The sequence below is a fragment of the Panulirus ornatus genome, chromosome 55 (assembly GCF_036320965.1).
Source record: "Panulirus ornatus isolate Po-2019 chromosome 55, ASM3632096v1, whole genome shotgun sequence".
Lineage (NCBI taxonomy): Eukaryota > Metazoa > Arthropoda > Malacostraca > Decapoda > Palinuridae > Panulirus > Panulirus ornatus.
The window spans coordinates 26,130,345-26,143,333 of NC_092278.1; the positions used below are offsets into that span (position 1 = coordinate 26,130,345).

The window sequence follows — 12,989 nt, forward strand, 5'->3', positions numbered from 1 at the left end:
CCCGCGTTTGCGAGGTAGCGCAAGGAAACAGACGAAAGAAATGGCCCAACCCCCCCCCCCCATACACATGTATATACAAACATCCACACACGCAAATATACATACCTACACAGCTTTCCATGGTTTACCCCAGACGCTTCACATGCCTTGATTCAATCCACTGACAGCACGTCAACCCCGGTATACCACATCGCTCCAATTCACTCTATTCCTTGCCCTCCTTTCACCCTCCTGCATGTTCAGGCCCCGATCACACAAAATCTTTTTCACTCCATCTTTCCACCTCCAATTTGGTCTCCCTCTTCTCCTCGTTCCCTCCACCTCCGACACATATATCCTCTTGGTCAATCTTTCCTCACTCATTCTCTCCATGTGCCCAAACCACTTCAAAACACCCTCTTCTGCTCTCTCAACCACGCTCTTTTTATTTCCACACATCTCTCTTACCCTTACGTTACTCACTCGATCAAACCACCTCACACCACACATTGTCCTCAAACATCTCATTTCCAGCACATCCATCCTCCTGCGCACAACTCTATCCATAGCCCACGCCTCGCAACCATACAACATTGTTGGAACCACTATTCCTTCAAACATACCCATTTTTGCTTTCCGAGATAATGTTCTCGACTTCCAAACATTCTTCAAGGCCCCCAGAATTTTCGCCCCCTCCTCCACCCTATGATCCACTTCCGCTTCCATGGTTCCATCCGCTGCCAGATCCACTCCCAGATATCTAAAACACTTCACTTCCTCCAGTTTTTCTCCATTCAAACTCACCTCCCAATTGACTTGACCCTCAACCCTACTGTACCTAATAACCTTGCTCTTATTCACATTTACTCTTAACTTTCTTCTTCCACACACTTTACCAAACTCAGTCACCAGCTTCTGCAGTTTCTCACATGAATCAGCCACCAGCGCTGTATCATCAGCGAACAACAACTGACTCACTTCCCAAGCTCTCTCATCCCCAACAGACTTCATACTTGCCCCTCTTTCCAAAACTCTTGCATTTACCTCCCTAACAACCCCATCCATAAACAAATTAAACAACCATGGAGACATCACACACCCCTGCCGCAAACCTACATTCACTGAGAACCAATCACTTTCCTCTCTTCCTACACGTACACATGCCTTACATCCTCGATAAAAACTTTTCACTGCTTCTAACAACTTTCCTCCCACACCATATATTCTTAATACCTTCCACAGAGCATCTCTATCAACTCTATCATATGCCTTCTCCAGATCCATAAATGCTACATACAAATCCATTTGCTTTTCTAAGTATTTCTCACATACATTCTTCAAAGCAAACACTTGATCCACACATCCTCTACCACTTCTGAAACCACACTGCTCTTCCCCAATCTGATGCTCTGTACATGCCTTCTCCCTCTCAATCAATACCCTCCCATATAATTTACCAGGAATACTCAACAAACTTATACCTCTGTAATTTGAGCACTCACTCTTATCCCCTTTGCCTTTGTACAATGGCACTATGCACGCATTCCGCCAATCCTCAGGCACCTCACCATGAGTCATACATACATTAAATAACCTTACCAACCAGTCAACAATACAGTCACCCCCTTTTTTAATAAATTCCACTGCAATACCATCCAAACCTGCTGCCTTGCCGGCTTTCATCTTCCGCAAAGCTTTCACTACCTCTTCTCTGTTTACCAAATCATTTTCCCTAACCCTCTCACTTTGCACACCACCTCGACCAAAACACCCTATATCTACTTATTTATTTATTATACTTAACTGCTGTCTCCTGCATTAGCGAGGTAGCACAAATAAACAGACGAGGAATGGCCCAACCCACCCTCGTACACATGCATATAAATATGAAATATGTATATGTACGTAAGGGTAAGAGAGATGTGTGGTAGTAAAAAGAGTGTGGTTGAGAGAGCACAAGAAGGTGTTTTGAAATGGTTTGGTCACATGGAGAGAATGAATGAGGAAAGATTGGCAAAGAGGATATATGTGTCAGAGGTGGAGGGAACAAGGAGAAGTGGGAGACCAAACTGGAGGTGGAAAGATGGAGTGAAAAAGATTTTGAGTGATCAGGGCCTGAACATACAGAGGGTGAAAGGCATGCAAGGAACAGAGTGAATTGGAACGATGTGGTATACCAGGGTCGACCTGCTGTCAATGGATTGAACCAGGGCATGTGAAGTGTCTGGGGTAAACCATGGAAAGTTCTGTGGGGTCTGGATGTGGAAAGGGAGCTGTGGTTTTGGTGTATTATACATGACAGCTAGAGACTCGAGTGTAAATGAATGTGGCCTTTGTTGTCTTTTCCTAGCGCTACCTCCTGCACATGCGGGAGAAGGGGGTTGTTATTTCATATGTGGCGGGGTGGCGACGGGAATGAATAAGGGCAGAGAGTATGAATTATGTACATGTGCATATATGTATATGTCTGTGTGTGTATATATATGTGTGTATATATATATATATATATATATATATATATATATATATATATATATATATATATATATATATATTAAAGGGAGCGGGGGGCTGGAAATCCTCCCCTCTCGTTTTTTTTTTTTTTTTTCCCAAAAGAAGGAACAGAGGAGAGGTCCAGGTGAGGTTATTCCCTCAAAGGCCCAGTCCTCTGTTCTTAACGCTACCTCGCTATCGCGGGAAATAGCAAATAGTATGAAAAAAAAAAAAAAAAATATATATATATATATATATATGTGAGAAACTGCAAAAGCTGGTGACTGAGTTTGGTAAAGTGTGTGAAAGAAGAAAGTTAAGAGTAAATGTGAATAAGAGCAAGGTTATTAGGTACAGTAGGGTTGAGGGTCAAGTCAATTGGGAGGTGAGTTTGAATGGAGAAAAACTGGAGGAAGTAAAGTGTTTTAGATATCTTGGAGTGGATCTGGCAGCGGATGGAACCATGGAAGCGGAAGTGGATCATAGGGTGGGGGAGGGGGCGAAAATTCTGGGAGCCTTGAAGAATGTGTGGAAGTCGAGAACATTATCTCGGAAAGCAAAAATGGGTATGTCTGAAGGAATAGTGGTTCCAACAATGTTGTATGGTTGCGAGGCGGGGGCTAAGGATAGAGTTGTGCGCAGGAGGATGGATGTGCTGGAAATGAGATGTTTGAGGACAATGTGTGGTGTGAGGTGGTTTGATCGAGTAAGTAACGTAAGGGTAAGAGAGATGTGTGGAAATAAATAGAGCGTGGTTGAGAGAGCAGAAAAGGGTGTTTTGAAATGGTTTGGGCACATGGAGAGAATGAGTGAGGAAAGATTGACCAAGAGGATATATGTGTCGGAGGTGGAGGGAACGAGGAGAAGAGGGAGACCAAATTGGAGGTGGAAAGATGGAGTGAAAAAGATTTTGTGTGATCGGGGCCTGAACATGCAGGAGGGTGAAAGGAGTGCAAGGAATAGAGTGAATTGGAGCGATGTGGTATACCGGGGTTGACGTGCTGTCAGTGGATTGAATCGGGGCATGTGAAGCGTCTGGGGTAAACCATGGAAAGCTGTGTAGGTATGTATATTTGCGTGTGTGGATGTATGTATATACATGTGTATGGGGGTGGGTTGGGCCATTTCTTTCGTCTGTTTCCTTGCGCTACCTCGCAAACGCGGGAGACAGCGACAAAGCAAAAAAAAAAAAAAAAAATATATATATATATATATATATATATATATATATATATATATATATGTTGAGATGTATAGGTATGTATATGGGCGTGTGTGGACGTGTATGTATATACATGTGTATATGGGTGGGTTGGGCCATTCTTTCGTCTGTTTCCCTGCACTACCTTGCTAACGCGGGAGACAGTGACAAAGTATAATAAATATAAATAAATAAATGTGGCATGAGAAGAGTGGGAGGTAGGTTGATTAGAAAGGGTAGTGAGTGCTGGGATGAAGAAGTAAGAGTATTAGTGAAAGAGAAGAGAGAGGCATTTGGACGATTTTTGCAGGGAAAAAAATGCAATTGAGTGGGAGATGTATAAAAGAAAGAGACAGGAGGTCAAGAGAAAGGTGCAAGAGGTGAAAAAGAGGGCAAATGAGGGTTGGGGTGAGAGAGTATCATTAAATTTTAGGGAGAATAAAAAGATGTTCTGGAAGGAGGTAAATAAAGTGCATAAGACAAGGGAGCAAATGGGAACTTCAGTGAAGGGTGCAAATGGGGAGGTGATAACAAGTAGTGGTGATGTGAGAAGGAGATGGAGTGAGTATTTTGAAGGTTTGTTGAATGTGTTTGATGACAGAGTGGCAGATATAGGGTGTTTTGGTCGAGGTGGTGTACAAAGTGAGAGGGTTAGGGAAAATTATTTGGTAAACAGAGAAGAGGTAGTAAAAGCTTTGCGGAAGATGAAAGCCGGCAAGGCAGCAGGTTTGGATGGTATTGCAGTGGAATTTATTAAAATGGGGGGTGACTGTATTATTGACTGGTTGGTAAGGTTATTTAATGTATGTATGACTCATGGTAAGGTGCCTGAGGATTGGCGGAATGCGTGCATAGTGCCACTGTACAAAGGCAAAGGGAATAAGAGTGAGTGCTCAAATTACAGAGGTATAAGTTTGTTGAGTATTCCTGGTAAATTATATGGCAGGGTATTGATTGAGAAGGTGAAGGCATGTACAGAGCATCAGATTGGGGAAGAGCAGTGTGGTTTCAGAAGTGGTAGAGGATGTGTGGATCAGGTGTTTGCTTTGAAGAATGTATGTGAGAAATACTTAGAAAAGCAAATGGATTTGTATGTAGCATTTATGGATCTGGAGAAGGCATATGATAGAGTTGATAGAGATGCTCTGTGGAAGGTATTAAGAATATATGGTGTGGGAGGCAAATTGTTAGAAGCAGTGAAAAGTCTTTATCGAGGATGTAAGGCATGTGTACGTGTAGGAAGAGAGGAAAGTGATTGGTTCTCAGTGAATGTAGGTTTGCGGCAGGGGTGTGTGATGTCTCCATGGTTGGTTAATTTGTTTATGGATGGGGTTGTTAGGGAAGTGAATGCAAGAGTTTTGGAAAGAGGGGCAAGTATGAAGTCTGTTGGGGATGAGAGAGCTTGGGAAGTGAGTCAGTTGTTGTTCGCTGATGATACAGTGCTGGTGGCTGATTCATGTGAGAAACTGCAGAAGCTGGTGACTGAGTTTGGTAAAGTGTTTGAAAGAAGAAAGTTAAGGGTAAATGTGAATAAGAGCAAGGTAATTAGGTACAGTAGGGTTGAGGGTCAAGTCAATTGGGAGGTAAGTTTGAATGGAGAAAAACTGGAGGAAGTACAGTGTTTTAGATATCTGGGAGTGGATCTGGCAGTGGATGGAACCATGGAAGCAGAAGTGGATCATAGGGTGGGGGAGGGGGCGAAAATCCTGGGCGCCTTGAAGAATGTGTGGAAGTCGAGAACATTATCTCGGAAAGCAAAAATGGGTATGTCTGAAGGAATAGTGGTTCCAACAATGTTGTATGGTTGCAAGGCGTGGGCTATGGATAGAGTTGTGCGCAGGAGGATGGATGTGCTGGAAATGAGATGTTTGAGGACAATGTGTGGTGTGAGGTGGTTTGATCGAGTAAGTAACGTCAGGGTAAGAGAGATGTGTGGAAATAAAAAGAGCGTGGTTGAGAGAGTAGAAGAGGGTGTTTTGAAATGGTTTGGGCACATGGAGAGAATGAGTGAGGAAAGATTGACCAAGAGGATATATGTGTCGGAGGTGGAGGGAACGAGGAGAAGTGGGAGACCAAATTGGAGGTGGAAAGATGGAGTGAAAAAGATTTTGTGTGATCGGGGCCTGAACATGCAGGAGGGTGAAAGGAGGGCAAGGAATAGAGTGAATTGGATCGATGTGGTATACCGGGGTTGATGTGCTGTCAGTGTATTGAATCAGGGCATTTGAAGCGTCTGGGGTAAACCATGGAAAGCTGTGTAGGTGTGTATATTTGCATGTGTGGACGTATGTATATACATGTGGATGGGGGTGGGTTGGGCCATTTTCTTTCGTCTGTTTCCTTGCGCTACCTCGCAAACGCGGGAGACAGCGGCAAAAAATAAATAAATAAATAAATAAATAAAAAATAAATGTTTATGTATATGAAATAATAAAAGAGTAACTGTCCAGTTTTCAAATATTGGATAGCACAGTGCTGCATATAATTCTTATCATACAGTCCTTTCAAACTTTTTTTTTTTTTCCCCGCTGTCTCCCGCGTTTGCAAGGTAGATAATTTATGGTTCTTTGGAAAATTTATGTCTCTAATGTAACGTAACAAAAACAGTAACTCATGACATTACCCACCTTGCTACACTGTTTACATTCATAGGTCTCTTGTGTTGGACGATGCTTCTCCATGTGTTTGTTGAGGGTGGAACGATAAGCAAAGGTCAGACTACACATACCACACTTGTATCTGTGCAGTGAGGCATCATGTGTTGCTATGTGCTGCTGGAAGTTCCACTGCTTTTGAAATGTTTTGCCACAATCTTTACATACCAATGGTGATGGAGGGTGAGTTCTGGTCACCTCAGACTTAGATTCTATCCCACTCTCATAATTTTCATTTTTGACAGCAAAATCTTTAGCATTCCTTTTCATGGAAACTGGATGCATGCCTTGTTTCTTTAAAATTTTTGGTGATGAGGGTGTATTTAAAGTAACAAGTGGCAAAAGAGATTTATCAGGAATTTGAGATGCATCAATGGAATCACTTGGAAGATCATCATTGGGTTGGGGCTCTAACTTAATACTATGCACGGGTAAAGATGAGTCAGGGTTATTAGTAACTAGATTAGAAAAGTTTGTTGTGGGGATAACCTTGTCTTGGGCTGCAAGGGTGGCTTCATCTACTTGAGGAGCCAATACAATAGTCTGTTCATCCCGGTGGTGTGTTAGAATTGGACGATCCTGTACATTGATCATTATTGTTTCCTCTGATAATGTTGGCCGGGGTAAACTGTCCTCATTCAGCTGATCTGTTCTTGGTGCATTAACCTGTAAGATTTCATCTCGAGATGCTTTACTGCCTTTTTTCATAACATACGAAACACTTTCACCTTCCGGCGTAATATACATAACCAAGTATTCTTCTTCTTCCTCTTCTTCCACAGCTTCCTCCTGACTCCTTGTGTCTTCATCCAGTGACTTCACTGTTGTGGTAGAATTTATTGCAGTTGCTGTGGTTTCTGGGGTTATGACATGTTGGGGGCTATATAAACGATTTCTTTTCTCTTCCTCTTCTGCAGTGAGACAAGTATGAGTCTTGACTTCAGCTGTTGAAAAAACTTTGTTGCAGGATGCACAACGATGTTCTGTGCTCTTCCCATGTTCTTGCTGTTCATGCACCTTCAGCTCAGACTTAACAGAAAATTGAGCACCACATACTCGGCAGTAGTAACTCCGTCCAGCTGCTCCTCGTTGTCCACGGATTATACGTGCTGCTTCCTGAAGTGTCATTGGTTTTTTGTGTTCTATTTTAGAATGCTTTCTCAGACCAGCAACACTACGAAAGGTAGAGGGACACAGTGGACATACCCCAGCTCCAGGCTGATGAGTTGTACGATGCTTGTGTAGTAAAGTTACTTGAGTAAAACGCTTCCCACATGTTGCACACACATATGGCTTAATACCAGTATGTAAGCGCTGGTGACGAATGAGATTGGAAGGGTGACTGAACTGACGTCCACATACATGGCAAACATTGCTTTTAATCCCCAAGTGTACATTAAGATGCATCTTTAGGTCATGAGGTCGATAAAATCCTTTTGTACAAAAGGAACAGGTAAAAGGCCTCTCTTTGTTATGGACAGAACGTACATGATCCTCAAGCATGAGGCTTTTTGGGAAACTCAGGTGACAATTCGGACATTTGAAGGGACGAGCATCTTGATGCATCTCTGATTTATGTACCCTTAGCTCAACTGCTGAGTCACACGTGTATTCACAGATGTCACAGTGCCACACCCCTTGACCTCTGTGAACATGTAGATGGCCATGGTATTGCCGACCCGACTTGAATTGTGTGTGACAAACAGGACATGTAAGTTTACCAGGATCACCACATCGACGGTTACGCCTTGGAGGAAGTAAAGAGTCACGGGTTGCTAGCCGAGCCTCTATAGTGCTTGCTTCATCATCAGGAAACTTCTCATCATGACGGATGCCCTCACGGCGACCTCTTCCTCCTGTAATGACTTCTCCTACTGTGACAGAACTGATCTGAGTTCTTGGGGGCTGTGTGGTTGCCTGTCTGGTTGATGGCATAGATAATGTGTGTCTCCCATTCTCATCATCCAGCTTTAGTGGTCCCACTGAAAGAAGTAACACCTGTTCATCTTCCTGGCTACCATCATTAGTTGCTGTGACTTCCCCAATGGTAGTGCTGACTGTTTCTCCATCACCTACATCACCACTACCATCATTCCCACTCCCCACGAGTACAAGATCACCATAAGTATGTTCCAAATGCTGAGTATATGATGCAGGAAGAGTATGGAGAGTTGAGCCATCTGCAGAATTTAACGTAATGGTGTGGGCATCTCTTGCTTCCATCTGACCATCATCTTTTGTAGTATCTGCTTCACTCTGAATATATATATATGTCATGGCATCTCCACCACCAGCTTCACCAACAACCACTAACTGTGGTCCGTTGCCATTTCTCTGTGTTGCTCCCATCTCATCAGCACTATGATTATCCCTCCTTTTGCTTCTATCTCCTGTTACACCTGTCTGGGAGACCTGTGAATGGGGTTCAGTTTTGAGGGGCTGTAATACAATATTGCCCCCAACATCTAAAGAAGCATAAGTAAGTGTGGCATCTGAAGGGATGTGGTGATGATGTGAAGATGTTTGTCTTACAGTGCGAATACCTTCCACAGGACTGAGAAGTAATGGGTCCCCATCGGCCTCCTGTAATGTAACCATTGTCTCCTCCTCTCCAAGATCAACATGGGATGATGTTATGTGGCCAGTGGATGGGTTGCCAAGTGGCTCAAGGGACAACAACTGGTTTCCACTCTCATCCTCACCAACAACATTGTTCATGATATCCTGAAAATGAAACTAGATGACACAAGGAAAACCTATGAAGCTAATACATTTTTGTAGACATAACATGGCTTTTATTTCTCATTTTCATCAGGTCAATCATGGAACAGGAAAAAGCAAGCAGCTATGTTTACCAAAAAATCATCTTTATGTCTGGAAACTTTTTTCTTATAACTGAGACAGCACATGCAGCTGAATACCCAAACATGGCCATCGAATATACGCTATACAAGTGTATGTTATTATTTTTTTTATTATACTTTGTCGCTGTCTCCCGCGTTTGCGAGGTAGCGCAAGGAAACAGACGAAAGAAATGGCCCAACCCCCCCCCCCCATACACATGTATATACATACGTCCACACACGCAAATATACATACCTACACAGCTTTCCATGGTTTACCCCAGACGCTTCACATGCCTTGCTTCAATCCACTGACAGCACGTCAACCCCGGTATACCACATCGCTCCAATTCACTCTATTCCTTGCCCTCCTTTCACCCTCCTGCATGTTCAGGCCCCGATCACACAAAATCTTTTTCACTCCATCTTTCCACCTCCAATTTGGTCTCCCTCTTCTCCTTGTTCCCTCCACCTCCGACACATATATCCTCTTGGTCAATCTTTCCTCACTCATCCTCTCCATGTGCCCAAACCACTTCAAAACACCCTCTTCTGCTCTCTCAACCACGCTCTTTTTATTTCCACACATCTCTCTTACCCTTACGTTACTCACTCGATCAAACCACCTCACACCACACATTGTCCTCAAACATCTCATTTCCAGCACATCCATCCTCCTGCGCACAACTCTATCCATAGCCCACGCCTCGCAACCATACAACATTGTTGGAACCACTATTCCTTCAAACATACCCATTTTTCCTTTCCGAGATAATGTTCTCGACTTCCACACATTCTTCAAGGCCCCCAGGATTTTCGCCCCCTTCCCCACCCTATGATCCACTTCCGCTTCCATGGTTCCATCCGCTGCCAGATCCACTCCCAGATATCTAAAACACTTCACTTCCTCCAGTTTTTCTCCATTCAAACTCACCTCCCAATTGACTTGACCCTCAACCCTACTGTACCTAATAACCTTGCTCTTATTCACATTTACTCTTAACTTTCTTCTTCCACACACTTTACCAAACTCAGTCACCAGCTTCTGCAGTTTCTCACATGAATCAGCCACCAGCGCTGTATCATCAGCGAACAACAACTGACTCACTTCCCAAGCTCTCTCATCCCCAACAGACTTCATACTTGCCCCTCTTTCCAAAACTCTTGCATTTACCTCCCTAACAACCCCATCCATAAACAAATTAAACAACCATAGAGACATCACACACCCCTGCCGCAAACCTACATTCACTGAGAACCAATCACTTTCCTCTCTTCCTACACGTACACATGCCTTACATCCTCGATAAAAACTTGTGTATGTATGTGTAAGTGTATGTATGTATTGATTCATTTATAATAGCCCAGGACCCCTTTCTTGAAAGATTTTTGGTTTTACTCCAAGATCCCTTTTTCTGGAACTCCTGCAGCTCCAAGACTGCTTAACTTCTAATAACAGGGAAATGATGGACTCCTTTGGAATGAGAAGTTCTTCAATGAGACTGTACTACCTATCAGCAACAGATGACAATACAGCCTCATTGAAGATCAACTTTTCACTCAGCATAACTGCAAATATGCAGAATCCAGTAAAACCACTTATCTGGTGCAAGGGCTCAATTTGCCTTATGGTGGAGAAGAACCTTACATTCTCTATATTTTTCCATCACAAGGAAATTATTACATTACTGATAATTAGGGAATATTCAAAAACAAACAAATCTTACAACATTCTACATCTATCAGGAATCCAATGATCTAACTTGAGGAATGTTCCTAGCTCATTGCAAGATCTAATCATTCAATTGTTTAACTGACTCATGAACAAATGTGTAAGTTCAAAATGTTTCCCATGTCAGTGGTGTAGCACCAGGAAACAGGAAGAATGACCCATTCACTCATATACACACATATATACATAAATGCCCATACACATACATATCAACATGTACACACATATACATACACAACACAGACATATTCATACATACACGTGTATATTCATACTTGCTTGCCTTCATCCATTCCTGATGCTGCTCTGCCCTACAGGAAACAGCATTGCTACCCCCTGCTTCAGCAAGGTAGGGCCAGGAAAACAGACAAAAAAGGCCACATTCATTCACACTCTGTCTCTGGCTGCCATGCGTAATACACCAAAACCCCAGCTACCTATCCACATCCAAGCCCCACAGACCTTTCCATGGTAAACCCCAGATGTTTCACATGCCCTGGTTCAGTCCATTGACAGCACATTGACCCCAGTTATACCACATCATTCCAATTCACTCTATTCCTTTTACGCCTCTCACCCTCCTGTATGTTCAGGCCCTGATTACTCAAAATCTTTTGCACTCCATCCTTTCACTTTCAATTTCATCTCCCACTTCTCCATGTTCCCTCCACCTCTGACACATATATTTTCTTTGTCAACCTTTCCTCACTCATTCTCTCCATATGTCCAAACCATTTCAAAACACCCTCTTCTGCTCTCTCAACCACACTCTTGCTACCACCACACATCTCTCTTACCCTTTCATTACTTACTCGATCAAACCACCTCACACCACAGATTGTCCTTAAACATTTCATTTCCAACACATCCACCCTGTTCTGTACAACCCTATCTATAGCCCATGTCTGGCAATCACATAACATTGTTAGAACTACTTTTCCTCTAAACATACCCATTTTTGCTCTCCGAGATAACATCTTCACCTTCCACACATTCTTCATCACTCCCAGAACCTTCTCCCCCTCCCCCACAGCATACCAGCTGTGAAGGTGAATAAAATGCTGTGGATGGTATAGCATGACACAGTGGTGTACATGCTAGGCTGAGGGAACCCAGGAGCATGACACTAATGGTGTACTGGCAAAGGTAGGGGAAGGGACCTAAGAGTATGATACAGTTGTGTACAGGCTAGGCTGGGGGACCCAGGAGTATGATACAATTGTATTCAAGCAAGGATGGGGACACAGGAGCATTATACAATTGTGTTCAAGCAAGGATGGGGGATCAAGGAGCATGATACAATTGTGTTCAAGCAAGGATGGGGGACCTAGGAGCATGATACAATTGTGTTCAAGCAAGGATGGGGGACCTAGGAGCATGATACAATTGTATTCAAGCAAGGATGTGGGATCCAGGAGCATGATACAATTGTGTTCAAGGAAGGATGAGACCCAGGAGCATGATACAATTGTGTTCAAGGAAGGATGGGGGACCCAGGAGGATGATACAATTGTATTCAAGCAAGGATGGGGGACATGGGAGCATGATACAACTGTGTTCAAGCAAGGATGGGGGACCTAGGAGCATGATACAATTGTGTTCAAGCAAGGATGGGGAACCTAGGAGCATGATACAATTGTGTTCAAGCAAGGATGAGACCCAGGAGCATGATACAGTGGTGTTCAAGCAAGGATGGGGTACCCAGGAGCATGATACAATTGCATTCAAGCAAGGATGAGAGACCCAGGAGCATGATACAGTGGTGTTCAAGCAAGGATGGGGGACCCAGGAGCATGATACAATTGTGTTCAAGCAAGGATGAGAACCAGGAGCATGATACAATTGTGTTCAAGCAAGGATGAGAGACCAAGGAACATGATACAATTGTATTCAAGCAAGGATGGGGGACCCAGGAGCATGATACAAGTGTATTCAAGCAAGGATGGGGTACACAGGAGCATGATACAATGGTGTTCAAGCAAGGATGAGGGACCTAGGAGCAAGATACAATTGTGTTTAAGCACGGATGAGGGACACGGGAGCATGATAACAACTGTGTTCAAGCAAAGGATGGGGGATCCAGGAGC

General features: G+C 43.4%; 1 protein-coding gene across 1 annotated transcript in view; it reads right to left on the reverse strand.

Annotated features, from left to right (window-relative positions):
• LOC139765612 (uncharacterized) overlaps positions 1-12,989 on the reverse strand; it is a 35,218-nt gene that overhangs the window by 19,271 nt on the left and 2,958 nt on the right. The window contains exon 2 of the mRNA XM_071693270.1: positions 6,301-9,051. Coding sequence (XP_071549371.1) covers positions 6,301-9,045 — 2,745 coding nt within the window. The 5' untranslated portion in view covers positions 9,046-9,051. The remainder of the gene's footprint in view (positions 1-6,300; positions 9,052-12,989) is intronic.